Raw genomic sequence first — 27,720 nt, forward strand, 5'->3', positions numbered from 1 at the left:
CTTTATAGATATTTCTATGGGAAAAATGCTGCAGATTCATAAACTTTGGGAATACAGTTCATTTGTAAATTCACCTTGTTTTGATGTTTTAAATGTCCCTCTAACAAAAACGTTAACTTCTTTGTAACTCTGATTTCCTTCAATCTTGTAGTGCTCTCTCTCTCACTTAAAGTGTCTCACGTGGTGAATTTTCTGTTTTAAGAAAAAGTTCATTTCCTACTGTAATTTGATCTAAATTCAATACCAAACAAAATAGTGTACTCATAATCAGTTTCTTTTATTATTTTCTGGTGTCATTACTCCCTCTAGAGGTAGAAAGCATGAATGTGCCACAAACCCTAATTCTGGCAGATTTTCAAAGAAAGCCAAAAACAGAATTTAAAGAAAAAAGTTAACTTTATCTTTGTGGAAATGTTCATTCAACTAGAAAAAAATTTATCACTGAGACTTTTGTGCTAAACAGTAAGTTTAATAGTATTTATTCACATACTCAAATAAGCCTATTTTTATGTAATATAAAAATCACAGTAAAGCCCAGTAAAGACCATATGGTCTTTTATGAGACAGTTATTAAACATAATGCTTACATGTGAGAAAAATAAATTGGAATCAGTAAGCTTAGCCTTATCTGGAAGTCTAGGAAGCAGCCGAGCCTTCTGAGTGGCAGATAACAGATGTAATATCAAGTGATATTAAAAAAACTCATGATCCCAAGGGATGTGCAGTCTTTTTCTTATCATTGGTATAACATACTATTTTGGAAGGCTTAATGTTTAGGCAAAATGTATCATAAATAAATGACAGCAAGATCAAATTTCGCATCCTTCTAACTCAGAGCAAGAGCTCAGACTGTTAATTTCATTTTTTTCTTCTTTTAACCCAGAGAATCTAAACTGTTGATTGCATTATAATCACTTGGTGTGTGTGTGGGGGGGACTTTAGAAGATTTATACTTAGTCTTCATCCTAGAAAATAAATAAAAAAGAACTTTTCCCAGTGGATCAGAGTATCATTGGCTTTAAAGAGCTACTTAGCTGAAACTATAAAACTCTAAGACATGACACTGAAAGCATAGATAACACATACATATAAAATAAACAGGACATATAACAAAATGCCAGAAAAATAAATATAAAGAAGAAAAATGGATGGCCCAGAAAAAGGAAAAAGTGGTGGAAACACTATTGAAGAAATAATGGAAATAGTTTTTCCTGACCAAATTAAAGTTTTTGTCTATCTATAACTTTGGTTATGTTATTATTTGTAGAAATATTTAAAACCTGTATTTTCAAGGCAGGTTTCAGTAAAGGTAGACCTTGGCTAGTTTAGCTGAGCAGCATATGAAACTCAAAGACATTCCACCTTTCCTTCAACACAGCTTTATGAAAAGATTGGTGTGCTTTATTTGTGTTTGACATCAGAAGTCAGGGAGATGAAGATCAAATGGACATAGACTCAATGGTTATACACTTCCATTTGTTACTAACAGTCAGCAAGCAAAGAATTTCTCATAAATGGGTTCTCTGATAAGGAAACATTCTACATCTTTTTCTGCCCTTCTTTGTAAAAATTCAGCCAGAGGCTCAAAGAAATTCTTTAGTAATGGCTTACCTGGTCAATGTCAGCATTTCTTGGAAGAAAATAAACAATATTATTAGTGATCTTCTGGGAAAGTCTGAAAATTTCAAAGGTGGAAAGCAGTTAAGGAAAAAAAGCAAAATTAACTTTTGGTCAGAAATAGATTGTCTTTACTTATAAACCAAATGTATTTGGCATGTGACAAAATGGCACAAGTTTAAATTTCCTCTAATGGAATCTAAAAGAACATAAGATCTTATAGTTCAGCAGTATACTGTTCCTGATAAGAGAGATTACAAGTAAAACTTATAAGAAAAAAGAATACTAAATAGAAAAACACAATACCACCTCTCACCAGTAAAGAAAAAGGTCAAGATATATAGCAAATTAGCTCAACTCAGAGGGAGTTGAAGAAAAGTTATTGGATAGTCCACCCATGGACTCAAGCAATAAGTTTTGAGGAAATTCTGACTTTCCAGATGATAATCTCAAAAAATTAGAATATTCTAGTTCTTACTGAAAATTGATAAAATTGGATAGTTACCAAGAGAAAAGGTATTTGCTATTACATTTAGAGTCCAACAAACATACATAATTTTTATACATATTTTTGTGTCAAACTGGAATCTACTAAATGCTATTAGGTAATATCTTTCTTTACCAGTTTCCCTCTCCCTTATCTACCCCCTCATCTGCTCCAAGTACTGTCTGAATAAGCTCTCAGAACTTCCAAAGGATATCCATCGGGAGACATCATTGTCCTAATGTCAAAGGTCTCTGCAGTGGCATAGTCTGGGCCTCCCCAAGGTGGGCTAAGGAATACAATATCAGCCTTTAAACAAGGAGCCAGTAGCATGAAATCTCCACAGATGAACTCTATCTTATCTGCTATTCCATAAACTTCTGCATTATTACGAGCCAGATCAATCTTAACTGGGTCAATATCAATGGCAATCACTAAAAATGAGAAAAGAAAAGAATGAGTCAGTTGACACTGTTTATTATATGGGAGAGTTCATTTTTCTAATAGTTTGCTTCGTATAAGAACCATTCTTAAAGACTAATAGACAAGAGGCTATATATACCAGAGATAGAGATTTTTCCAGAGATACAGATTTCAGTTAAATTTTCTAATTCAAATTAGAAAGATTCAATTGCAGTTATACCAAAAAAATGTGACCAGGTTTCAAAACTACCTCACTCAGCCAGCTTCACTTAAGCCAAGAGGCAATAACTACCTCAAAGTATCTATGAATGCCAAATATGTGGCTAGTCTTTGCTGTGCTAGTAGCAAAATCCTGCAAAGCTCACTGCCTGCAAGTAAAGTCTTAAGTTACATTTCAGAAAAGACAAATTTCTTCAAAATGAAGCAATGCCCAAATAAAGACAAATTTTATCACTTCTCAGAAAAGTAAAAGATCTATTTTTACAAATTATAGAGCCAAATTATGAATAAGAAATAAAAAACACCTGTTGATGATGTTTTCACCAACACATTTTAGGTAGAGGGAACAAACAATATCATGTTTTCACCAATGGGTTTTCATTTAATTTATATGCAATTTCATAATCAGCAATGCAAACATAAGTTAATTTTAGTCCACTCATGTCTTCCAATGAATTATTCCAGTGTACCTGTAAGCGTACCACTGTGTTCTACACATGAAAGGGCTACGTGGAACCCTGGTATCTAAAACAAGGTTATCAAGGAAATGTAGATGTTTTCCAGAAAATTTGTTACCACTTTTGAGAAATAATTAAATTACTTGAACAATGAATACAAGCACCAATTCTAATACACGCTGCAAAACTTGGCATATACAATGCGGTTTTACTATTCTAAATAAACTAATATTCACATTTATGAGAAAAGCTTTTCAGTTATTCAATCTGCTACTTTTATAGTGGAGAGACATATGGAAAAACATGCTGACAATACTAAAAAGTCAAATAAAAAAAAAAGATGACTTTCAGTGTCAGATTTATTTAGCATACTGTTTTCATCTATATTTATTTGAGGCAACCTTTGTTTTTAAGCCTAACAGAATGGAAGCACCCTTATAACATAAATGAAGTGCTGACAAATATTTGCTGATACAATGTAGAATTGAACTGTCCAATAATGTCACACATTTTAAAAACTGTAAAAATAAAATATTAAGAATTTAGATCCTTATCACACTGTCACATTTCAACGGTTCAATCATCACATGTGGCTAGTGGCTGCCATATTGGATGATGTCAATATAAAAAGTTCTACTGGGTAGCACTAATGCTAAACTATTGCAATACGAAGGAAGAAGAAACATACGTTTAATAACAGAAAAATGCAAAGCTTTGTGTATTCTCAAATCATTTTTTTGGGTATATGTATAACCAACAATTATCTGAGTAGAAATATATCTGGTACAAAGTGATAATATCATTTGTATACAAAAAGTCATATGTGTGTATATACAAACACACATACATATATTATGGTAGAGAAATCAAAACAAGTGTAATTGATTACTGCATGTACATATGTATGTAAACACACCATCACCTTACACTGTAACTGTTCTGAATTCCCTGCTATAATTTAGTGAGTTCATTCAGCCTAGGGGGAATATCTATAAGTAGCACTCACAGAGCATCTGCGAGCAATTGCTTTTGGTTTGGGGAACAGGTCATCAGATACCACCATACAGGACATGCTGGAGGGTTCCTGAATTCTGAGTTCCACATGCTGCCATAGCAAAGGTCAGGTTGTGACAGCACTGGGAAGGACCAGTGTTTGTCTCCTTTTGTTCTCAGAGACTGGCAATCTTTAAGGTAAACAATTAAATGACACCAAGGGGTTCTTTTCTTCTAAAGAACCATTTTGTATTTTTTTGGTTTTATAGAATGTTATGATCTTGGCTCCAACAATTAGTAGTTGTGTCTGTATAATCTTATACAATGTACTTCATCTCTGTACATCTCAGTTTATCTACAAAATGCAGATAATGAAAGACATACTCCACAAGATTGTTGACTAAATAAATTAATACATATTAAGTACCTATACCAACGTGATACAACATGAATATTTAATACATGCTAATTACTTAAAATATATGGTATTAAATTATCAATTATATATTAAATCTCAAAGATAGGTTGAAGCAAAATTGAACATTTTCTGAATGAACTGAAAATAAAGTAGTTAATTTTAGCTAATTACCTCTTTTTCCTGTTAAGGCAAACTGAATGGTATTTCCTCCAACTCCACAGAATGCATCTACTATAATGTCACTTGTGAAGGATTGACTGACGCGGCCAGCAATATGTTCAGCAATCTTCTCAGGTGTAACTGAAAACCAGCCTTCTGCAAAGGAAGAGTATTTTTATTAAGATGTTGAATTTTTAAGAAACCAAGCCAAGCATAAACACAGCAAATATTGCATACTTTTTTTTGCGTGCTAGGTATTGAACTCAGGGGCATATGACCATAGAGCCACATCCCCAGTCCTATTTTGTATTTTATTTAGAGACAGGGTCTCACTGAGTTGCTTAGTGCCTTGCTTTTGCTGAGGCTGGCTTTAAACTCGAGATCTTCCTGCCTCAGCCTCCCAAGCTGCTGGGATTATAGGCGTGCGCCACTGCACCCAGAAACACAAATTATAAACTTTAAAAAAGCTTAGTTTCTTTTTTCAAAAAATTATAAATTATCTACTTTTAATGAAAAGTTCTAAAGCTTGTAAAAAAGAAGCAATACCATTTCTAGTCCTAATTTCTATACATGCAAACACCCCAATTTTAACCTGATTCTTCAGTAATATACCCTCATCTCTCCCAAAACTGTATAAACTTCAATTTTATGTTTGAGGCATTAATTACTACTTATCAACTGTGGGAAATGAAAAGTCAGGTGTTCTAACTGTCTAGCTCCCTACATTCAACTGTATTTCCCAATTATTTTATTCCTAATGAAGAAGCAGTGACCCAGATTTGTACTGGACACTTTGGAAAATTTGCATGTTTATAAGGATTAGAAAAAGCAAGGAGCTGACCAGAAGTACAGAGGAATAACAGAACCCTCATCAATTTCAGAAATTAGGTCCTGTGCCCACACTGAAATAAAGATAACATTGTTCTCTTCGCCCAGCAGAAAAAATTTGCATTTATCAGAAACATATTTATCTGAATAAAATGATCTGTCAACTTCTTGTTCCCTTTCCTTACCAAAATCTTAAGTAGATCCTCATCACTGGAAGAATAAGAATAATCCTTTTATAGAATTTCAAGATTTTCCCAGTCTTAATTCTCCTAACAAACTCTTATATACTTTTCTCAATATACAATATTTTATGATTTTTAGAAGTTCACAGAACCCCTGAAATTCCACCATACATCAAGAACCCCCGAGTTAATAAAGACCAATATGGGGACTGGGGTTGTGGCTCAGGGGTACAGTGCTTGCCTAGCACCACATTAAAAAAAATAAAGACACTGTGTCCATCTACAACTAAAAATATTTTTAAAAAATAATAAAGACCAATATGTAGGAAACCCCAATATGAAACCCATCAGTTTGCCAAATCTAAGTAAAGGTTAAAGATTAAAATGGAAAACTCAAGAAGTTTTTGGTATTAATTAATTAAATCACAACTTTCTGCATTAATTATTTCTTCATCAGATGTTCTTTTATTTTTTGGGGAGGGGTTTAACTGGGGATTGAACCTAGGGTGCTTTACCACTGAGCTATATCACCAGTCTTTTTTATTTTTAAGTTTGAGAGGGTCTAAGTTGCTGAAATTGGTCTTAAACTTGTTCTGCCTCAGTTTACCAAACTTCTGGGATTAAAGAAATGTACCAGTGTGTCGGCTTTCATCAAATGTTCTTTGAATAAACTATTAGTTACTTTTGCCACATATCCTAAGAAAGTTACAAATACAAAATAAACCTGAATTAGAAGTGTCTCTGTGTGTATCCCCAAATTGAGGGACATTTTATAAAACTGGCCACCAACCCCTTTGAAAAATGTCAAAGTTGGCCAAAGTGTAGGTTAGTGTAGAGAACTTGCCTAATATTTGCAAGGCCCTGGGTTAGATCCCCAGCACTGGCGGGGAGGGAAAAAAAAAGCAATTATTCTAGAAGAAGAAAAAATTCCATAAAAATGCATAGGATGATTAATGAAATGAGGCTAAAGACTATAAAAATTTTTTAATACTGCTATTCTTAGGAAAAACAAGTTCAAAGTAAAGGGTAGTGGGGCTTGATGTGTACAACTGAATATAAAAAAGACATACAAAGAGAAAAATGTTTAATAAACGTTGAAAATAGATAATTGGGCAAAATTCTGACATGAAAATTCTGTTTATTCTTGAAACTTTTTTGTAAATTTGAAGTGGTTTCTAAATAAAGTCAAAAAATGCATATATACTTTACCTCTGTCCAACTTAATCCCATCATCAAAACGGGAGAATAGCCTGTATCTCTGGGCCCAGTATTTTGCCAGCTCAGGAACAGCAGCTATTTCAGGAGGTAGACCATTTACCTTTCTATTCTTGTTTTTACTCTTCTTCTTCTTCTTTTTAATTTCAGCTAAAATAAAATATAAAAAATAGAGCTGCTCACTATGCACATAGAAAATTACAGGGCAACTTATCTAGAAGGGTAACCTATGAAATAATCACAATTTTGGACCACTGTCACATCATACCACAAGTGGAAAATTCCATGTCTGTCCCCATGTGACCAGTTTCAGTCAAAACTCAGTCACACTAAAATAATAATAATAATAATAATTACCTTCAGGTTATGTATACAAGATGTATATGAACAAATTCATATGGGAATTTTTGTTAGGACTTGAGTCCTATCCACCAAGATTTCATTATACCTATATAAATATTCTCAAATCTGAAACTTGAAATACTTTTGGCTTCAAGCATTTCAGATTAGGGATACTCAATCTGTATACAAAAGCACTTCTATAAGTATAAAAGTTATTACTTCTGTTAGCCACAGTACTGCTTCAGTTGGTGAATTATAGAAATGCAAACATTTTTCTTTACTTCTTTAAGATGAGATCTTACAAGGGCTGAATAAGCTCTAGCTTTGGTCCTATCAATCTTAGAAGACATAAGACATCTGATAAATTGATACATGGGTCACTAGTTCTATTATATAGAAAAGGATCTCATGCATTTATAGACTAATGGGGAGAGCCTTTTCTCATACAAATGATTACTAGTTTAATTATTTGGTTTCAGTCCTGAGCAGATTAGAAGCAATTCTAATCTGCAAAGTAGAAAGAAGAGAGTGCTGTCACAGTTAAGTGTAAGAACAAGAGATTAAAGCTGGTGAAGAGTAAAACTAGTACATCTGAATGGTCCTCAAAGACGGGACTGTGTCTTAATGATCAACTAGATCACTGAAAACAGCAAAAAGGGTCAGTAGCAAAGCACGATGCAATCTTCAACAGAAGGTATAAGGACAATTTGGGGTGGAATAATTCTTTGTTATATAAGACTATCTCATAACATGAACTTGAGTACAAAGGCCAGAATTCCAGACAGCATCAATCAACATCTTCCAAATGCCCCTGTGAAGGTGGTAACACTCACTTAAGAACTATCAGCATTATGAAAACTGTTGCTTTCATAGAAGCAGGCTAGTGTAGGCAAAAGGGATTAGGCAACAAAGAACTTGGGCACTGAGTTCTAGCTATGTTACTTACGTAGGCTGATTTCTTAATTTCTCTGAGTTTTACTTTCCAAATTTATATAATTGAAAATGAATCACCTATCTCTTTGAGCTATAACCTTGCAGATTAAGTAAGAACAAAGCATAAAAAAGCGTTTCAGAAATATGCAAGTGTCACATGGACATGAGATATTATAACATTGGTAATCAAGAAAATTAAGAAAGAGATGATGTAGGGTCATAATAAATACAGTTGTTTTGCAAGGACAAGTCTAAAATAATTCATCGAAAAGCTGAATATTTTATCAAATGAAAATGTCTACCTTATAAAAAAGTCATTCCATGGATATAATTATTTTTAATTATAAGAGAACTTTTACTACAAAAACTCAAACAATATAGAACATAAAGTAAAAATGCTATTATTTTCCATTCAGCAGAGGTTACTATCATGAATATCTTATGTCCATGTACTGGTAAGGAAACAAACAACCACCATTAACCACACTCAAAGAAAGTAAAAAAACAAAACAAAAACACCAAAATATCAAAAACAAAACTTAAGCTATTCAAAATTTCAAGAAGGATGGGCCATCTTCAGCCCATAGAACAGAGTGGTGGCAGAGACCATGGTCAATGGCAGATGTGGTCTTCAGATGCAGTTTTCCCTTTGATTTTATTGTTTTCTCTTAGGTGAGAGAGTGAAGAGTGTGAAGAGAGTGAGAGAGTGAAGGGTGTCAAATCTTAGCCAATATACTTAATATGCTCTTTCTACTTAAAATTAAAAAGCAGTAGATTCTGAGGTATAAATGATTCAAAAGAATCATTTAAGAAAATACAAATTAGAGAAAAAAATGTACTTATTGAAATCTACCAGCAAGTTGAAACATATTTACTCTTACCTTCAGTTTCTACCTGGGGAGAGTCTGATATTTCTTGAGTAATGCAATCCTTCTTTTCTGGCATAGATGCTACCAAACTATCTCCTTCATTCTTTTCTGTTTCAAGTTCACTGGCTGAAGACACAGTCTGACACTTTTCAGGTTCTAGATTCTCTGGGTTATCAGCTTTACTAACAGACATGTCTTGATCCTCTGAATCAGTACTGGTGCAAGTGTCTTGCACATTATCATGTGAAGATGACTCCTGCAATGCTTCCACATCCATTGGTTCATTAACCCATTTTAGAAATTTTTCTACCTGAAATTTTAAGATTATCACCATAAATATGAGTTAATACTAAACAGAATCTTCTCATCATTTACCATATGTGACTTGACTGACAAACTATCTCTTAATTATGAGCTCTAAGAAATTATTGCATCACGGAAGCTAATGTAAGTAATTCTTGGATAACTGGAGTTTATCTTGGCATTCCCTGATCTTATTAAAGATTTCTTAAAAATCAAGGAAAATACTAAACATTTTGTGCTATAAGTTGACACTAAGGGGATAAAGCCAAACTGTCTCAGTAGTAGCTTTTCATTACTGGCTCCTAACAAAATAGCTGTGCTATGATATTATCATTACAAATGATACATAATGTCAAATCATTAATTTTAGTCTTTTTCAAGTTGTACAGTGTCTTCTGCAATGGCCAACCTACAATCTATGTTAACTGTCATGTGACATTAAATAAGCATTCTGAAAAATTTAGTTCCAATTTGTCTTCAAAAATAAAAGCAGAGTTACAGAAAGAATGAGCACCGTCTTAATAAAACAGCAGAGCCCATAAAATAAGTAGCAATAAAGTACGGTTATTCATTGAAATGTTAACAAGGCCCAAAGTTAGATGACAGACTTCCCTATGTCTTCTGTAACAAGAATATTCTTCATATTAGGCCTTCATGACCTTCATAAGCATTAGTAAATCAGAACGACAGTGGTAGATGTATGATGGGTAAAAGCCTAGAATATTCCTGAGGGAAATCTGCCTATGCTTAACCAGAAATCCAGAGACATAGCAGCCACACTTCTGCTCTCATTTATAGACAAACATAGGGGACTACTACATCCAACACACTACAAAAAGTCCTACAGGATGGACTAGACTCAGCACTCTGTTTCAGATATAACCAAGGCCACTAAACTATTCATAAAAATATCACCAGCAACCAACCAACCTGATGGATAATAAAAAATAAAACCAGCTATAGGTTTGTAGCCTATTTGCACTCAAGTTGAAGTTAGAATAATGTAGCCTAAGGGTAAAACAAAGTCAGCATGGAGTCAGAGATTATGTTCTTGTGCCCTAAAAAATTGCTGGCAATGTGACTAATACCAAGGTTCCACTGATTAGAAGGCACTTCTCCCTAGAACATAAAAGGATAAACTCATAGCACAAACAATCTTCTAATTTCTTTTGTTTCCCAGGTATTTGGATGGCAGATAAGGTCAAGTCTGAGAGAGGGACGTTAATATTTCAGGTTACAATGTGAATCAATAAGCCAGCCTTGAATTTCATGCTACTGGGGTGGGCCTATTATTACAAAGGGTGATCCACTCTCTCCAGGTGAGCTCAGAATTAAAACTTACAGGAAAAGCTGCATTGGAATTTGGATTACCAGGATCTTACTTAGCCTAGAGAGAGACATGCCCTTGTCCTTTCTGTTACTACACAGATAGGGCAATTTGATTTATTTACCTTTCTAGACACTTCAATTTTATAATTTTCAAACACTTCCTTTTCATAATACCTCAAATTCCTGTTTTTCAAATCTAGTTTACACAATATATGCCTTCTGGAAGCAAGTGGAAAAGAATTTTAGGTAGTCCAGTAGCTCATAGAAATAGAGTTTCCATTTGAATACAATTTTAAGGAGTCAAGCTCATAAAATGTGATTCTTTTTATAAAACAAAATGTATACTTACCTTGCTCAGAGCTTTGCTTTTCTTGAGAAATGGTTTTTCTAATTCTTCAGTAAAGAAAATGTGCTTGTTTTTCATCTTTATTTGTCTGCGCATGTCTAGGTACTTTGACTTACGTTTCACATTCTTATCTAGATACCTGACCTGTCGACGACTAAAATTTGGAATTTCGCCATACCTGCAACCAGACCAAAAGAAGAGGTTCACGCACAATTTCTACAGTATTTCGTTTTCTTTCTTTCTCCAAAATTATAAAAAGCAGCAATTCACATACAAATTGCAAGAGTTTGTAGACTAGATTTTATATTAATTTTAAAGACAATGTGAAACACCAAAAATGGGAACATCAACATTTCTAATGTAGAACAGAAAGTAGAAAATTTTATAGTAGACTGCAATAAAGAAATTGCAAAGACATATATCCCTTTGTTAGGAAAATTTTTCTCAATGTGGGACAATGCCAAAGCTTTTAACATTTATCTGCTCATGTTCAAATTATTTTAAGAGTAGTCACTAAATTCTTAAGCTAGATTAACTAAGTTTACACAAGAAACAAATCCCTATTATAAAAAGTTATCAGAGCAAAATAATCTAAGCATTTGATTTTTTCCAGTTCTAAAATATATATATCTGCTATGAATCTTTGACTATATCAAGCATCACTTGACTCCCTCCTCTGACAGCTAATAAAACTTTTTTTATAGTAAAAATTAATCTTACCCCTCTAAGAATTGAGCGCTTTACATAGAAGAACAACAATGAAGTTAAGCCCCAGGTATCAAAATAAGATCTATTTTTTTTTTTTTTGGTTCAGGGGATTGAACCCAGGGGCATTTAACCACTGAGGCACATCCCCATCCCTTCTTAAAAAATTAGAGACAGGGTCTCACTGAGTTGCTCAGTGCCTCACTAAGTTGCCAAGGCTGGCTTTGAATTTGTGATCCTCCTGCCTCAGCCTCCGAACTACCGGTGTGTGTCACCATGCCAGGCAACAAAAATAGATCTCTGTGAGTATATACTACGAACTATACAATAGTTTCACAAATAAAATTACATGTGCATAACATAGGAATTCAAAATTCATTGCATTGCTAAACTTCAGCTTCAAATGACTGTATGAACTACAACTGTCTTCAAGTATCTAAAGGGGACAACTTTAGACACTACTTATATAGTATTAAAATTATTAACATGTACTTTTTTCCTCCTGTGGTATCGGGAATTGAAACCATGGCCTCATAAATGCTACGTAAGTACTGTACTAGTGAGTTATACCCCTAGCCCATTTTTATGTTGAGAACAGGGTCTCATTAAAATGCCCAGGTTGGTTGATCCTCCTGCCTCAGTCTCCTAAGTAGCTGGGATTACATGTGCTTGGCTAGCATGTACTTTTGAACTAGTCTGGAATCAATTTATATATCAATTGTGAGATTTTCTCCATGTTCTTTTTCTCTTTTCATAATATGCAGGTGTCCATTTGAATTTTATAAAATAGGAAAGTAGAACATAAAGTCTCAACATTTAGAAACATCAAGGACTCTGGTCCCTGTATTAAAACACTGGTGTAAACTGACATAAATAGTACATCTTTGGCCTGCCTTTTCTAATCAGTTCAGTCTTCCACTCAAATAAAAGAAAACTGACCAATGTTCTACTATTACCTACTCATTCATATTTCCTTGTATTTAATGCTTGGGCATTTACTCTTGGAGAAAATTTCTGTTTTCATAGACAAATGGTCATAGCTATCTTGTAATAGCAAAATATTATAAACAACCCATATTCCCTTCAATAGGTGAAAAAAAATCAAAAGAGCTTTTGGTACATCCACAGAATGAGATACACTTCAGTAATAAATAAGAAGGAAAGAATGATTGATGCATGCAATAATCTGGAGGGGCCAAAGGCATTATACTTAGATCTGAGGAAATAACTTAGATGTTGCTGATCAGGATGGTGAATTCAACACAATTAGGTAAATGTTCTGTATATCAGCAAGGAGGCTGTCTTTGGTATTGCTGAAGGAGAAAAACAAGCTGCAGAGTATGATTAGTATGGTCTTACTTTTGTGTTTTATAAAAAGGGAAGTAACATGTAGTTAGGCATAAAACCATACACAAGTAAATTTGGAAGGAGATATGCCAAACTCTGCCTACCTCTGGGAACGATTTGGGGGGGAAAAAAAAAAGACTTTAACTTTTTACTTTTTTTTTGGTACAGGAATTGAACTCAAGGGCACTTAACCACTGAGCCACATCTCCAGCCCTGTTTTGTATTTTTTTTTAGAGACAGGGTTTACTGAGTGGTTTAGGGACTCACTAAGTTGCTGAGGCTGTGAGGCTGGCTTTGAAAGTGTGATTCTCCTGCCATAGCCTCCCGAGCAGCTAGGATTACAGACATGGAACACCTGCAATACCGAGCCTTGAGTTTTACTATTTTTATAATAAGAAAAAAGGTTAATGTAGAAATGAATTTTTCATGCCATGTTTGCTAGGTCGCCAGATGTACAGTGGAGTAGATAGGTGAGATACTATTTATATAGTATTAAAATTATATTAATACTATATAAATAGTATCTATATAAATACTATATAAATAGGTGAAAACCATGCTTGAAGTTACAAGAGCTGGGCTTAAATCTTCCTCCAGTAAATGATGTGATCTTGGCCAAGTCAAAACCTTTAGGAGCAGGGTGTGGTGGCACATGCCTGTAATCCAGCGGCTCCAGAGGCTGAGGCAGGAGAATCCTGAGTTCAAAGCCAGCCTCAGCAAAAGCCAAACACTGAGCAACTCAGCAAGAACCCTGTCTAAATAAAATACAAAAACAGGGCTGGGGATGTGGCTCAACGGTCTAGTGTCCCTAAGTTTAATCACCAGTATCCACCCAAAACAAAACAAAAAAACACCTTTAAACTGCACATTTCATCTATGAAATGTAACAACACTGGAAGAGCAATTGAATTAACACAGTGACTACATCAAAGGTACAGTGATATCTCTACTGCAATTCTTATTAATAAGAAAAGTTAGTGTTTTCCAATGTTATCAAATATAGTATTATTTATCATCTATAAGACTAATAAAGAGTTTTAAAACAGTTGAAGTGGTTAGGATTCCTGGAAGAGGGGGAATAATTATGAATAATTACTTTTGTCCTGAGCCACGCTTGAATCCCAGAAAGGAATCATTGTCATTAAGGTCTGCATCTGGGTTTTCATCAATGTCCAGTTCATGGCTGAATAAAAAAAAAAGGGAAAAAAAAGAAAAAGGTAAATAGTTACAAGTCATTATACTTCCCCCTTCAGAGTTCACCAGTTTAGGGAAGTATCAATAATCAACCATAGTTCAAAAATCCCAGAGAAACAATACCTTAATCTAGATTTTCCAAATGACCTGACCCAGAAGTGTTTGAAACATAGTAAGAAACACACAAATCTTAAACCATGTCAAATAATCACCTTTATTCCTAAACATGGTACAAATATAGGTCTCTTCATTTTCCTTTAGGAAAAAACACCAGTAAAAGCTACAGCCTGAAATTAATCTCCTATAGTTGATTTCTCTAGAGGTTCTCCTTAAAAACAAGTAAGAAAAAAATTTGAGAACTATTGATCTGACCAAAAAAAATTGTGAGAGAAAAAATGTCATTAAGAAGGATGGAACTGGGCTAGGGTTGTGGCTCAGTTGTAGAGCACCTGCTTAGTATGTGTGAGATTCTGGGTTCGATCTTTAGCACATTAAAACAATAAATAAAAGTATTGTGTCCATCTACAACTAAAAAACAATTAAAAAAAAAATAAGAAGATTTGTAATATAAGTGATATTAAGTATCCCTGATTCATATTTTTATTTTGGCCCTAACTGGGCCAAAGTTCCAAGTGAACATGGTAAGAAATCATCCTTATAAAATTTGTCCTTCCAATTAAGCTCAATGAATATTCTATTGAGTAGTTACTGGGTCCCAGAAATTTAAGAAAATGTATGGTCTCTGCCTCCAGAAATTTGAAGGAACTAATGGAGAATTAATAAGCAATGTCTACCATGCAGAGGGAATACAGTAGAGGCATGCTTCTCAGTACTAAGGTACTAAGCCTCCAAAGCTTGCTTACTGTTTTTGTAGATGCTATACAGGGCACAAAAGTCTCATACGAAGCACCTCATAACCTATAGGAAAAATGAAGTATTTCCAGCTGAAGTTCAAATTCTGCAATGATTCATCCTTTCCTTATTATCTACACAGCAGTAACATTTACCCCATTCCACTCTATATTATACCTTACATTACTTGTTATTGCCTTGGGCAGAGTTGGTCCTGGCTCTACTTTTAGAGTGGCCATGGTTACATTGAACAGAGTACTTTTCTTTGTTTCACTATTACTATTCACATTAAATGATGCCGTTAGATTGAGGTCCATTTCAGCAATAAAATTCTGGGATTATATATACCCAGACTTTTGAGAAAAATTAGAACTGCTGAGGGGAATATACAGTTATTAGCTAAAGGTTATAATCCAGTGATGGATTAATTAATTAATCAAGGGTCATATATACTGCAGGCTAGCTCCAGTCTACCTAATAAGCTCACAAAAAAGGCACCACTCCCATCTCAGATGAGAAATTAAGAAATGTATTTAGTTTGTAGCAGAGTTGGGATTTGACCATGGATCTAAAACCATAGTATCTTACCATTAGATCCTGCTTGCACTCACTCATAGACACAAATGCTTATGCTAACACATTTCAGAGACAGAGGTAATATACAACTTACCTCCTCTTGAGTTTGCTGGACTTATGCTCAGGTGGATCTTCTTCACTCTCATCTCCATCAGTCCCACTGGCTTGCAGCCTGTCTTTGCTTGTGTTTGCTCCGGAACTTTCCTGTGGCTCTAAAGAGGCAGAGATATTAAAGCAGATTTTCTCCTTGGTTTGGCAACTTTTTTGCCATTTACAAAGGCAATCAAAATATTTTGGTGCCTTTCCTGCAATGAACTACAGAGCTGCATCAGCAAAGTGGCAGGATACATGTATCAGTGTGTCTACATGCAGAATCCAAGGGGGGAAAAAAGGTAGGTATAAGCTTCTATGTTCTAACTATATAGTCATGTGCTACATAACAATGTTTTGGTCAATATGGACTACATATGTGCATACTAGTGGTTTCCTATGTTTATATCAAATAGTAATGTGTTAACTGTAACTACTTACTAATATACAAATTAATCTACAAAGTTAACATTGTGGTAGTTCTTGGCAATCACATTATTAAGAAACATTAATTGAAATGACTCTAAAGACAGCATGATCACAATAATTAAAAGGAAATTCTTCCATTACAAAGTAAATATAATTTTCTTTAATGTAGCTCTTAAATTGACAATGTAAGTAACTAAGATGAGTATACTTTTAAAAACAATATCCTTAACTGAGGTGGATCTGAGACATATCTATCATTGTCCTATAAATTCCATCAGATTGGGTGAGATTAGAAGGGGAAACTTGCAAGGCAGGCAGTGGGAAGCTCTGACTGGGGTCAGACTTAGAATACATAAAGAAAATACCAACTGCACTTACACAGAAATTTAACATACATCTTATATTTTGATCTTTTTAACATACAAATTATATTCTGATCTTTTTAGTTGTAGATGGACACAATGCCTTTATTTATTATCTTTATATGGTGAGTGCTCCACTACTGAGCTACAACCTCAGTCCTTATATTTTGATCTTAATGAAGGTCGAAAACAAACCAAAATCTGAAGTCATTAAATTGATTCTGATGGCAGAAACACTGGAGCATATTACAGAAATAGCCAACCTGTGCACTTAACTAAGGAACAAGCAATATAAAGCAAACCTTGTGGGAAGGTGTATTGTATCTGGAAAAAGAAAAAAGAGTAGGAAGATAGGTTAAAAAAAATTAAAGGAATTAATACAAGACAGTAATATAAAAGCCAACACATTGACCAATATGCGCATTATAAACTATGGTCAAAATAAGTATAGAAACACATCAAGAGTGTAAATAAAATACCACCAGATAAAAAAAGAATGAAAATAACACCAAAAGAGGAAGGAATGAGAATATTATACTAAGGTAAGTTCCATTGTTAAGAATACAGAGAAAAGAAAACACAGTTTTTCAAAAAAATTCAACTAGATCAGCAATCTGAGATAAGCAAAGCAAACACAAATGTTAAATGTAAGGTCAAATCCTTTTGCTTCACATAACGTTGATTCATTTTGCTAACTATTGCTTAGCAGAATAAATTTGGCTAATCTTACCCTGAGCTAGTTGATTTGCACTTCCATTCCCAGATAAGTTGCTTTTCTTGGTTCCTCCATCACATGGCTCACTTTGACCAGAAGCAGGACACTCTCTCCCACTAACTTCACTTAGCTGTCCATCACAACTTACAGAGGAATGTAACTGGCTGAGTTCTACTTCCTCCGAACTCAGAGTTATATTACTAATTCCATCAAGTATTTCATCATGATCCTTATCACTTGAATCAGAGCTTTTTTTATCAACTGTGATAGGTGAAGATGGAAAAGATATTAAGTCCACTTTCACAATATTTTCATCTTTCTTGACAATTTCTGTTGTAGATGCAATGGTATTTGTATCACAGCTTTGTGAAGCATCAAAAGTCCAACCTTGAGCTTCCCAATACTGAAATTGCTCCAAATAATACCAATAAAGTTCACTGTAATGTTGTTCCCATTTTTCCTTTGTATCAGGAAAGTTCCAAGGTTCAGCAGATAGTATTTGATCTGGATGTTTTTCTTGCCAGCTTTGCCATAACAGTTCTCCTCCATATTTATTCCAATACCTTTCCCAATTCTCTGTAATTTCAAATTTTGGAGATGATGTATTTTCAACAGAAAGTTTTTCTGTTTCAATATTCCTTTTATTTTGAAGTTCACATGTTCTAGTGTTCTCATACTGTTCAACTGAAGATGGGTCATCTGAAACCAAATGGTCATCTTCTTCATATTCTTTTCTCCAAGACTCTTGCATAATTTCATCCAAGTACTTCTTTTGATGTTTCCTCTTCTTCTTTTTTACTTTAACTTTATTTTTTGTATTCATAGACATCTACATCAGATAAATAATAACTTGAATATAAAATGCTGTTCATAAGTTATAAAAGAAGGCAGAACCCAAATCTATTTTGACATTCTCACCTTGGGCTTTTAAACACATAAACAACTGACCCCTCCTCCTAAGTTCCCAAGAGCTGGGTGCATGGAACATTCTTGTAATCCCAGTTACTTGGGAGGCTGAGGCAGGAGAATCGGAGTTCAAGGCCCATCTGGGCAATTAATGAGATCTGGTCTCAAAATAAAATAAAAAAGGGCTGGGGATGTAGTTCAACTCTCAATACCACAAATAAAAAAATAAGTTCCCAAGAGAAGGAAAAGTCACAAAAGAGACATAACACAATTTGTAGTTTTGGTTAGCTTAAAAATCTATACATTTAAAAAGAGGGAGTCATGTACAGTGGCACATGCCTGTAATCCCAGAGACTCTGGAAGCTGAGGTAAAGACAATCATAAGATGGAGGCCAGCATTGGCAACTTAGGGATGTAAAAGGAGCAAGGGATATAGCTGAGTGGTAGAGCACCCCTGCTCTACCACTTTAATTCCCAGAACCCCCCAGCCCCCCCACCCCCCGAATGCTCTATGAATGCATTTGATTTGGGATTTAAAAAAATATCTTGTGCTATTTTATGAAAAAAGTAAAAAAGCAGAAATAATAGAAGTACATTACCTCAAAACTCTTATGTGTAGACATTCCACCAAACTGAAGTGGCAATCCCATACTTCTCATGAGTTCAGCCTCAGAATCAAGTTCACTTTCATCTAGGCCTATGTCTTTGCTGTCATGCAATTCTGCAGTGCCATGGGAATGACCATCTTCCTCCTCTTCTGTAGCTTGGTCTCCTATAGACAGCAAGACAGCCTTTCTTAGTTTTTTTTGGTTGTTGTTGTTTTTGTACCAGGGAATGAACCCAGTCGTGCTTAACCAGTGAGCCACATCCCCAGCCTTTGGATCTCGCTGAGTTGCTTTAGAACCCCACTAAGTTGCTTAGGCTGGCTCTGAACTCATGATCTTCCTGCTTCAGCCTCCTGAGCTGCTAGAATCACAGGTGTGTGCCACTGTACCCAGCCATTTGTTAGTTTTAGAGTACATTTAGAGGCAAGTTTTCCTCATTTCAAAGAACACTACATCCTTAATAATCATATGACTTGCTCAAAGTATTAAGATGTTTTATAAAAATGAAAAGAATTGATGAAAATATTGACTAGTACCAAAAACAGTTAATGAAAAATCAAGAACCAATTTCATAGGGGCTGGGGATGAATCTTAGTAGTATAGTGTGTTACCTGGTATGCTGGAGGCCTGTGATTCAATCCCCAGTTCTGAGAAATAAAATTAAAAAAAAAAAAAAAGAAGAGGGCCCAGGGAAATATAACTGTGAAGAAAGTACTTACATATTCATATTTGTTATCTGCAAAATTACTGAACAAGATCAGAAAATTTAAACTCATGATTTGTTGAGTTATGTTAGAAGCTGTTAACCAGAGAGGTGAGAAGGTGAGAAGTATGTTTTCTTTAGGCTCCTGGGACACTTCAATACAGCAGGGATTTAGGTCCTGGGATTGTGTGCAAGAGTTGATTTCATGAAAGGATCTGCTAAAAGTCTGAATCCACAAAACTAGAATTTTTTCAAGCTCCTTAGTTTAGCTCTTAAAGAAAAGCTATTATATATATATTTTTACCTTTCCTAATGTGGCTATTTAATAGATTATACCACTAATTACAAAAACGTCATTCAAGTGCTCTATTAGCTATTTAAAATGAAAGATAAAGATTACTTTATATGTTAGTTCAATTAGCGTTGAACTGTACTCCAGCTTGATGATCTCAAGTAACACATTAGTGAATCTTACATAATAAACACAGGATACTGATAAAAGGGAAATCTATGTTTGCAAATTCTACTCACACAGCTTCCTAAAAGTGGAAAAAGGTACTTATCTTAATAATGAAAGACTCCATTTATTATTTTACTCAGTGAACTTATGAAAGCACAGAAAGCAAAACGAATCAGCTAAGTGTTATCTCTCTTGGTATGCATCTTACATTCAGTAGTAACCTACTATTCACAGAAACCTTATTTGTCCAGCATAGCCCTGAAACTCAAACCACACATTTCTTTTAGTATGTGATTGAAGAAACAGTGTCTTATTCCATCATTATGAGGTTAAACTGAATGTGGTAACACATGCTTATAACTCCAGTGACTTAGGTTGCAGCAGGAGGACCACAAGTTCAAGGCCAGCCTGGCCAACTAAGTAAGACACTGTCTAAAAACAAAACAGAGTTGGGGATCTGGCTCAGAAGTAGAACACCCCTGTGTTAAATTTCTAATACTGCTAAATAAAAAACAAAAGTTAGGTGCCACTATGAGAGTTAAAGGATTTTCAAAGATAACTATGACAGAATGTACTTAATCTGGCTCTGGCTTCTAACTCCATGCTGCAGTTTTAATCTATATCTAGAAACATGAAATATCTACATGGAAGGGCCAATGGAGTAGGAAAGTCTAAGACAGACTCAAGGTATAGACCAAATTTTATGTTATTTGGAAAAGTTAAACCAGATAAGGGGCGGCCTCTTTACTTCAAGTAAAGACTATGGCTAGTTATTTGGAATCTATCATGAATTGCTGGTCCACAAAATAAATTTTAATAAAGAAACTAAGAAACTACACATTCTCTATTTTTCAAAGTTTCAAATTCCAGACTGCTCTTATCTAATGCCAACAACTCAGGAAGGAATGCTGCACAGGGTAAAAAAGGGCGCATCAAGTCCATAAAGGAGGTATAGAAAAATAAAGTATCTGCTTTGATGAAGATTCTAGAACCATGTATGCATGTAGATACATAATATTCATAATATATATGAAATTATATAATATATGTATATATGAAAGGACTAATTATAAGATTATTTGCTACTTTTCATATTTAAAGTTAGCAAATTTACATTAACAAACTGTACACAAATTAATACAACATTAGGGTCAATTTTAGCAAAATAAGGGCATACAATTTTATACTACATTACCTGCATTGTTGCCACTGCCTCTGACATAGTAGCCTTTTAATCCCAAGTTGCATAATTTTCGATCCCTGTGAAACAAATTAAGTAGTCCATATTAAAATAAATAGAACTATTAATTCATAAAAAGATTAAAGAACAGAAAAGCAAAATGCTAACACATTTTCCTCACCTACAAAACAGTTAAATATAAATTTACCATACAGTTGTAAAGATTAATAGTATGGGCTGGGGATGTGGCTCAAGCAGTAGTGTGCTCGCCTGGCATGGACGGGGCGCTGGGTTCGATCTTCAGAACCACATAAAAGTAAAATAAAGATGTTGTGCCCACCGAAAACTAAAAAATAAATATTAAAAAAATTATCTCTCTCTTAAAAAAAAGAGAGATTAATAGTATATACAAAATACTTAACATAGTTTCTGACACATGGCAGCATTTATAACTACTAATTATAAAAATTATGTGGTATTTCTCCTAGATATTAAGGGAAGAATCTGATCCTCTTTATGATTTATAAACAATGTAGTGTTCTCTAAATTTTGCTGTTAAGAATTGAGTATAAAATAATAGGACAATGATTTAGCTTACACACATTATATAATTCAGAGGCAGACTCTATCTAGTCCGCTTGCAAATGGACTATCCCTTGTTTAGTAGACAAGGTATTCATGATCAGAGCAAAGGTTGTTTTGGGGACTAGCAAACAATGAAGTTCTTATTAAACTTTTCTTCGCATATCTACTTTCATTTTAACTGCTACCATAAGGCCTACTGGTGGTTATAGCTAACACTACTTTTCTAATGGACCTACAATAAATTGTTGTGTAGTAGATTTATTTTCATATCTTCCTGTTTCTTTTGGGGAGATACTTTATTAAACATAAAATTGATGATGACTCACAGGACAATGAATAGGCAAGTGAAAATGTGTTTAGCAGCAGGTCCTCAAGTCCATCAAGAACAAGTACTGGGGTGAAATAGGGGATGGGAGCTGCACACAGAGAATTAGGGGTGGGTGTACTTGAGAGCTCCCAAAGATATGGGGTGTCAGGTGAAGCATAGGGCCAGTAAGGCTGCCAGACTGATTTCAATGAGCATATAAGTAAATATTTGAGACAATGTATTGATAGCCAAGACTGCGAAATCCACTGTTCTGTACTCAGATTCTGTACAAATCCAATGTATTGTACTCAAATGGATGGTTAGCCCAGATTCTTCTTGTTGAAGATGGTTAATCAAGCACATGGTGGGCTCAAAACAATCATCTAGAAACGAGGAAAGCTAGAAAAATCTAAGGTGTTGGGCCAATATTGGAAGTACTGTTAAAAACTAATGTTATTTAGGTTTATATGCACACATATAAACATATTTTAGAGAGGGAGGGTACCAGGGATTGAACCCAGGTGTTCTCTACCACTGAGCTACATTTCAGCCCTTTTTTGAGATGGGTTTACTCTCAGTTGCTGAGGCTGGTTTCAAACTTGTGATCTTCCTGCCTCAGTCTCCTGAATTGTTGAGATTATAGGCATGTGCCACCACACCCAGCTAAAAATATAATTTAAAATGTGTTATGTATGTGTGCACACATGTAGTTTTATTTATTGCTTAACTGTCTTCTGAGAGAGCATAGGAGCAACAAGTGCGAAAAGCACCCAGCTTTCAGGTTTTAACCAAGGTGGACTGGAAAAATGGCAATTCTATGGACTGTGAAAGGTAAGTCTGGGTCATCTTGTGTCAGAAGCTACTCAAAGAATGGCAGAGACACACCAAAAGGACACATGAACCACTTCAAAAGGATTCCCCACTGGCAAAATCAAAGATAATATGAGCAACAAAATAATGACAGTAATGGAATACAGCCTATTAATAAAATAAACCAAGAGTCGATATTAATATAAATATATAAGGAGAGAAGGAAAAGAACTCCTTATAGAAAGCTAATAAATGAAGACAAAATGAAGCAAGAATCATTCTTTGCCAACCTTCATAGAGGTAGCTGACTGAAGTGGAAGTTATTGATCAAGGAAAAGACTTGAGGAACAGGACACTGGTGTAAATTGGAATTACATTATTAATTCCAATTACATATTGGAATATGCCCCCCCAAATACTGATTAATACAAAGGGTACCATTTTGAATTTACAGTAGAAAAAACTGGGAACCATATCACCCCTAGAGATATGGTTTCCAAAGTGCCTCCTGAAGCCATACAGAGCTAAGCATATCATTTTTCTGGAATTCCTGCTGAGGCAAGACCTGTGTTCCTGATGACACAGTCAGATAGCCCCAGGTTAAGTAAAGTCAACCTATAGGATGTAAGGTCACAAACTTTTATAATTGTTGAGGACATGAAAAGGAAAATACGAAACTTAGGATGTAGTTTCCAAAAGAGGAAGGGATTTTTTCAGGTAAGACACATTAAGTAAATACTACAGGTTCCTACATGGGATCCTAGATCAGAAAGGAGAGACATACTATTGGGAAAGCTGGGGAAATTTGAATCCATAGTGGTTATATAGGAGAATACCTTTGTTTTGGGAACATACTTAATGGAATACTCAGAATGACTTCTCTGACTTGTTCTTCAAAGGTTAGAAGAACATAATATGCATTTACATAGATATACATAGCTTTTGTTTACTAGTAGCACAAGCAATTTCATAACAAAAATCGACGCCCTCACCACTTCAGCATTTTTCTCTTTTATGCTAAACTTTTTAAATAAGCAAAAATTTTATAGTTGCAGACATAGTATAGATATTTTGCACTTTCATATTTTAATACAAGTTAGTTTATTTATTTTTTGGTACTGGGGATTAAAACCAGGGATGCTTTGCCACTGAGCTACATCCTCAGCTCTTTTATTTTTTGAGATAGGATCTCACTAAGTTCCTTAGGGCCTAAGTTGCAATTCTAAGATCCTCCAAGATCCTTGAACTTGCAATCCTCCTGCTTTAGCCTCCCAAGTTGCTGGGATTACAGATGTGCACCACTATACCCAATGACAAGGTTAGTTTAAAAATTGTTGCTACAAAGATACTGTAATGATCAAGAGCTCCATAATAATCCAATTACATCTTCCTCCTACAGATGATACATAGAAACTTGACTGTGTACACTAAATAGAAAATTTAGTGTCCATAAAACATTGTTGATATGGTACTGCTAGAAAATAAAATGTTGTTACAATATTATTTCATATTTCCTGCCTTTGAGGTGATATATTGCAATAATTTTGTATGAGAAACAGCTGTTAAGCACTGAAAAGACATATGGTACCTATGGTAATGGCTGTTTTCTGCTATATGGTAATGAACTTTTTTAATAATATATTTTAAATCTCCTTCAGCAATCAAACATATTGATTTTAAATACTAAAATGAACCTCTTGCCTCTCTTAAAAAGTCCCTGAACTCCCAGCATGTTTCCATTCCTATAGACTTCTCAATGACTATTGGAAACAATTCTAAGATCCTCCAAGATCCTATCTCTAAATTCTTTTTGTTCTATAGGGCTAGAATTTGAGCAGTAACAGAGCTAATTTTTTTTTTTAAAAGTTCTCTTTACCTATTTTGAAAAAGCGAGGCAGAAATTCAAATCCAGTCATCCATTGTTTTCTAGAGGTATGATATGAAAAATATTTTTAAACTTTTAAAAATATTTTAAAACTTATATTCCCTCTCTCGACATTAATAAGCATACAATATTGGCTGGCACAGACTATAGACTGATTCTTCTTTCTTGGCCTACATCTCTAACACACAACCAGGTACTCTTTTCTGATGAACTCCTTGGTCCCACCCACAGAGCTAGGCTGTAAGCCTAGCTTAAAAGGTCTTCAAGTCCAGTGGAAGCAGAAGAAATACTTCTTTGTGAGAGGTGAAACAGTACTCCAAGATTATTACTAGTATATTCCAAGGCAACACATAATCTGAGGCAGAAAGAGCAGTAGTAAGACAATGCTAACTCTTAAAATGTGAAAACTATTTTTTCTACCTTTGACAACTTTCAAGTATCTCAAAGGGTCTTCATCTCTGGAAATAATATATTTCTGACGCCTAGTATCTAAAGAATTTCCCATTATACCTGTTAAGTACTCTCTACAAAGCAATCTAGAGGTTGGTCAGTGTAATCCAATCCACAGTGCTTAAAGATTCGGCATGAATAAACTTCTGGACGTGGTACATGTAAGAGCTAAGTAAATCTTAACTTTTGACTTGAATTATAAAATAGGAGGCCTGACGTGGGTTGTAGGAACCCCATTAAGACACTGTTCTACTCTGACTAAGCAGTTACCAATTCTCATCATACTTTTAAAAAATTATTAATATATTTTAATTTTATATATGATGGCAGAACGCAACTGACACACTGTACACAAATGGAGCATAACTCCTCATTCCTCTGGTTGTACATGGTGTGAGTCACACAGATAGTGCAATGGTTCTAGTGGATTCTCATTTTGCTTGTTATTTTAAGTTTTCAAATGTTAATTACTCCTTCACTGAAACACTTGATGGCAGTATACTTAGGCTTGCTGTTTCTCAGTTAATCCATCAGGTTTCTTTTCATTTTAAAAAAATGTTGGAATTCCTCCAGGATGGAATCCCCTACCCCTGAAACTAATGGCTTTTTAGGACCAGCACAGAATTCTCCAAGGCTCCAAACTAACATATCCAACTCCTTATACAACCCATCCTTATGTGTCGCAGCTGCAGCAAAATAACTGGGGGGGGGGTGTGTGTGACGAACAACTTGTGTAGATTGATACAGCAGGAGTGGGAGCCTCCTTTTATTGTAGGACAACAGAGGTATTTATACATTTCACACAGCTTATCTTAATTAACATAAACTAGATACAGCAGTCAACCAATAAGAAATCTTACTTTTCCCCCAAAACCTCTGTGACCCTTGGAGAAAAGTTAGGTTATCAGTGAAGAATCAAATACTTCTCTCTCATGGCACTCATAACTATGAGTTTACTTTTTTGGGTTTAATTTTCAGATTACTTCACAAAAACACACAATGAAAGATAATTTCTTCTAACTTAAATTCTCCTACATTAAACTACTTTTATAATCTATCACCTGAAAGTCACTTCCAATGACGATTTTTTTTTTTTTGGTGTGTACTGGGGATTGAACTCAGAGGCACATCCCCAGCCCTTTTTTGTATTTTTCATTTAGGACAGGGTCTCACTGAGTTGCTTATCTACTCGCTTTTGCTGAGGCTGGCTTTGAACTCACAATTCTCCTACCTCAGCCTCCCAAGCAGCTGGGATTACCTGCGTGCGTCACCCCGCCCGGCTCCAATGGGGATTTTAATACAAACGGCAGAATGCAATATTAGGGTAACTATACCCGTTTCAGAAATGAAAAAATCTTTATAAATGGCTTAGCCTACCTATAAAGAAAACAGTCTCTAGATTACAATTTGCACCCCCTTCACTCTACTTTTCTTGCAATTTTTACCTTCAATATTTTCCCCAAACACAGCTATCTCCAAAACAGTTGTAAAAATAGTTAAGCCTTTGACCTCAAACAGCTAGACTTTCCAAGTACACGCATTTGAACAGATTTTAATGTTTGAAAAGAGATGCTAACCAAAACCAGGCTATTCAACTTTAAACCTTCACATTCATGAGGAATTTCGTTTTACATTTCCCTTTCTCCCAACTTTAAAGTGCCCTCTCAATCTGTAAACAGGAAGTGATATGTTTAAACTACCACGCTTCCCCCTACCAGCCTACGAGGTCAGCCTCAGTCGTTCACCTAATACTCGCTGTAGGCGACCACTCCGTTACCTCTCCCGGGTTTTGTTTCTCTTCAACACCGCCCTGTTGCAGGGTCGAAAAATCTGTTTATAGGGAACCATTACAAGTGTATTTGCCACGCTGACATTACTGGGCAACGATAGTGCCAGAAATGAAGAGAGATCAGTTTCTACTTACTCCACAAAAGCCCGGGAGCAGAGGCAATGGATCTTACAGTCCTCCTCCCGCTCGTCAAGGAAGAGAAACATTTCGGCCACGTGGTTCCATTTCTCGCAGCACATTTTGTCCCTTCAAGGGTCTTCCTGACGCACGACACTCGGACTAGGCTTCTGGTTCGTTACCGGAGAACAAAAGGAGGCCTCCCGAGTCCGCTCGGGGTTGAGAAGCTAGGAACCGGCCCCGGGTTGGAGCAGCCTAGAGCTAGCGGAGGAGCCGCCACAGGAAGTTGCTCCGGGCGGCCACAGGAAAGGGCGGGGCGAAGGCGGTGTCACACCTAACTCGGCCCGGGCTTCCTCTTTACTGATTGCTTATGGGAAACCTGCTCTGCGAATCTGCCCGTCTCACTTCGCAGTTAAGCCACTGAGTTCCTTCTGCCGCTGGAAGGTGAAGGCGAGTTGCCCTTATCTTTCACTGTCTTAGGTGCGTCGGTCCCCCTTTGACTTCTCCAGGCTCCTCCAGCCCGGCGTCGCGTCTG

At 35.3% G+C, this 27,720-nt stretch overlaps 2 protein-coding genes across 9 annotated transcripts in view; one reads left to right on the forward strand and one right to left on the reverse strand.

Moving 5' to 3' along the window:
* Tgs1 (trimethylguanosine synthase 1) overlaps nt 1-27,519 on the reverse strand; it is a 39,210-nt gene extending 11,691 nt beyond the window's left edge. Inside the window, exons 1-12 of the mRNA XM_005322919.5 lie at nt 27,204-27,519; nt 21,258-21,322; nt 18,894-19,066; nt 17,404-18,217; nt 15,887-16,004; nt 14,267-14,353; nt 11,122-11,296; nt 9,153-9,450; nt 6,991-7,146; nt 4,784-4,927; nt 2,319-2,535; nt 1,612-1,690 (exon numbers count right to left, since the gene is read on the reverse strand). Coding sequence (XP_005322976.1) covers nt 1,612-1,690; nt 2,319-2,535; nt 4,784-4,927; nt 6,991-7,146; nt 9,153-9,450; nt 11,122-11,296; nt 14,267-14,353; nt 15,887-16,004; nt 17,404-18,217; nt 18,894-19,066; nt 21,258-21,322; nt 27,204-27,307 — 2,430 coding nt within the window. The 5' untranslated portion in view covers nt 27,308-27,519. The remainder of the gene's footprint in view (nt 1-1,611; nt 1,691-2,318; nt 2,536-4,783; nt 4,928-6,990; nt 7,147-9,152; nt 9,451-11,121; nt 11,297-14,266; nt 14,354-15,886; nt 16,005-17,403; nt 18,218-18,893; nt 19,067-21,257; nt 21,323-27,203) is intronic.
* Nucleotides 27,485-27,720, forward strand: part of Tmem68 (transmembrane protein 68) — a 31,675-nt gene continuing 31,439 nt past the window's right edge. For 2 of the 8 annotated variants that reach the window (XR_001229696.4, XM_021724871.3), the window contains exon 1: nt 27,525-27,665. The gene's annotated coding sequence lies outside the window, so the exon portion shown is untranslated. Of the gene's footprint in view, nt 27,666-27,720 lie in introns of all 8 variants that reach the window. The other 6 variants (XM_005322918.5, XM_040294047.2, XM_040294051.2 and 3 more) reach the window with 6 other exon arrangements.

Source organism: Ictidomys tridecemlineatus, chromosome 7 (assembly GCF_052094955.1).
Source record: "Ictidomys tridecemlineatus isolate mIctTri1 chromosome 7, mIctTri1.hap1, whole genome shotgun sequence".
Taxonomy (NCBI): domain Eukaryota; kingdom Metazoa; phylum Chordata; class Mammalia; order Rodentia; family Sciuridae; genus Ictidomys; species Ictidomys tridecemlineatus.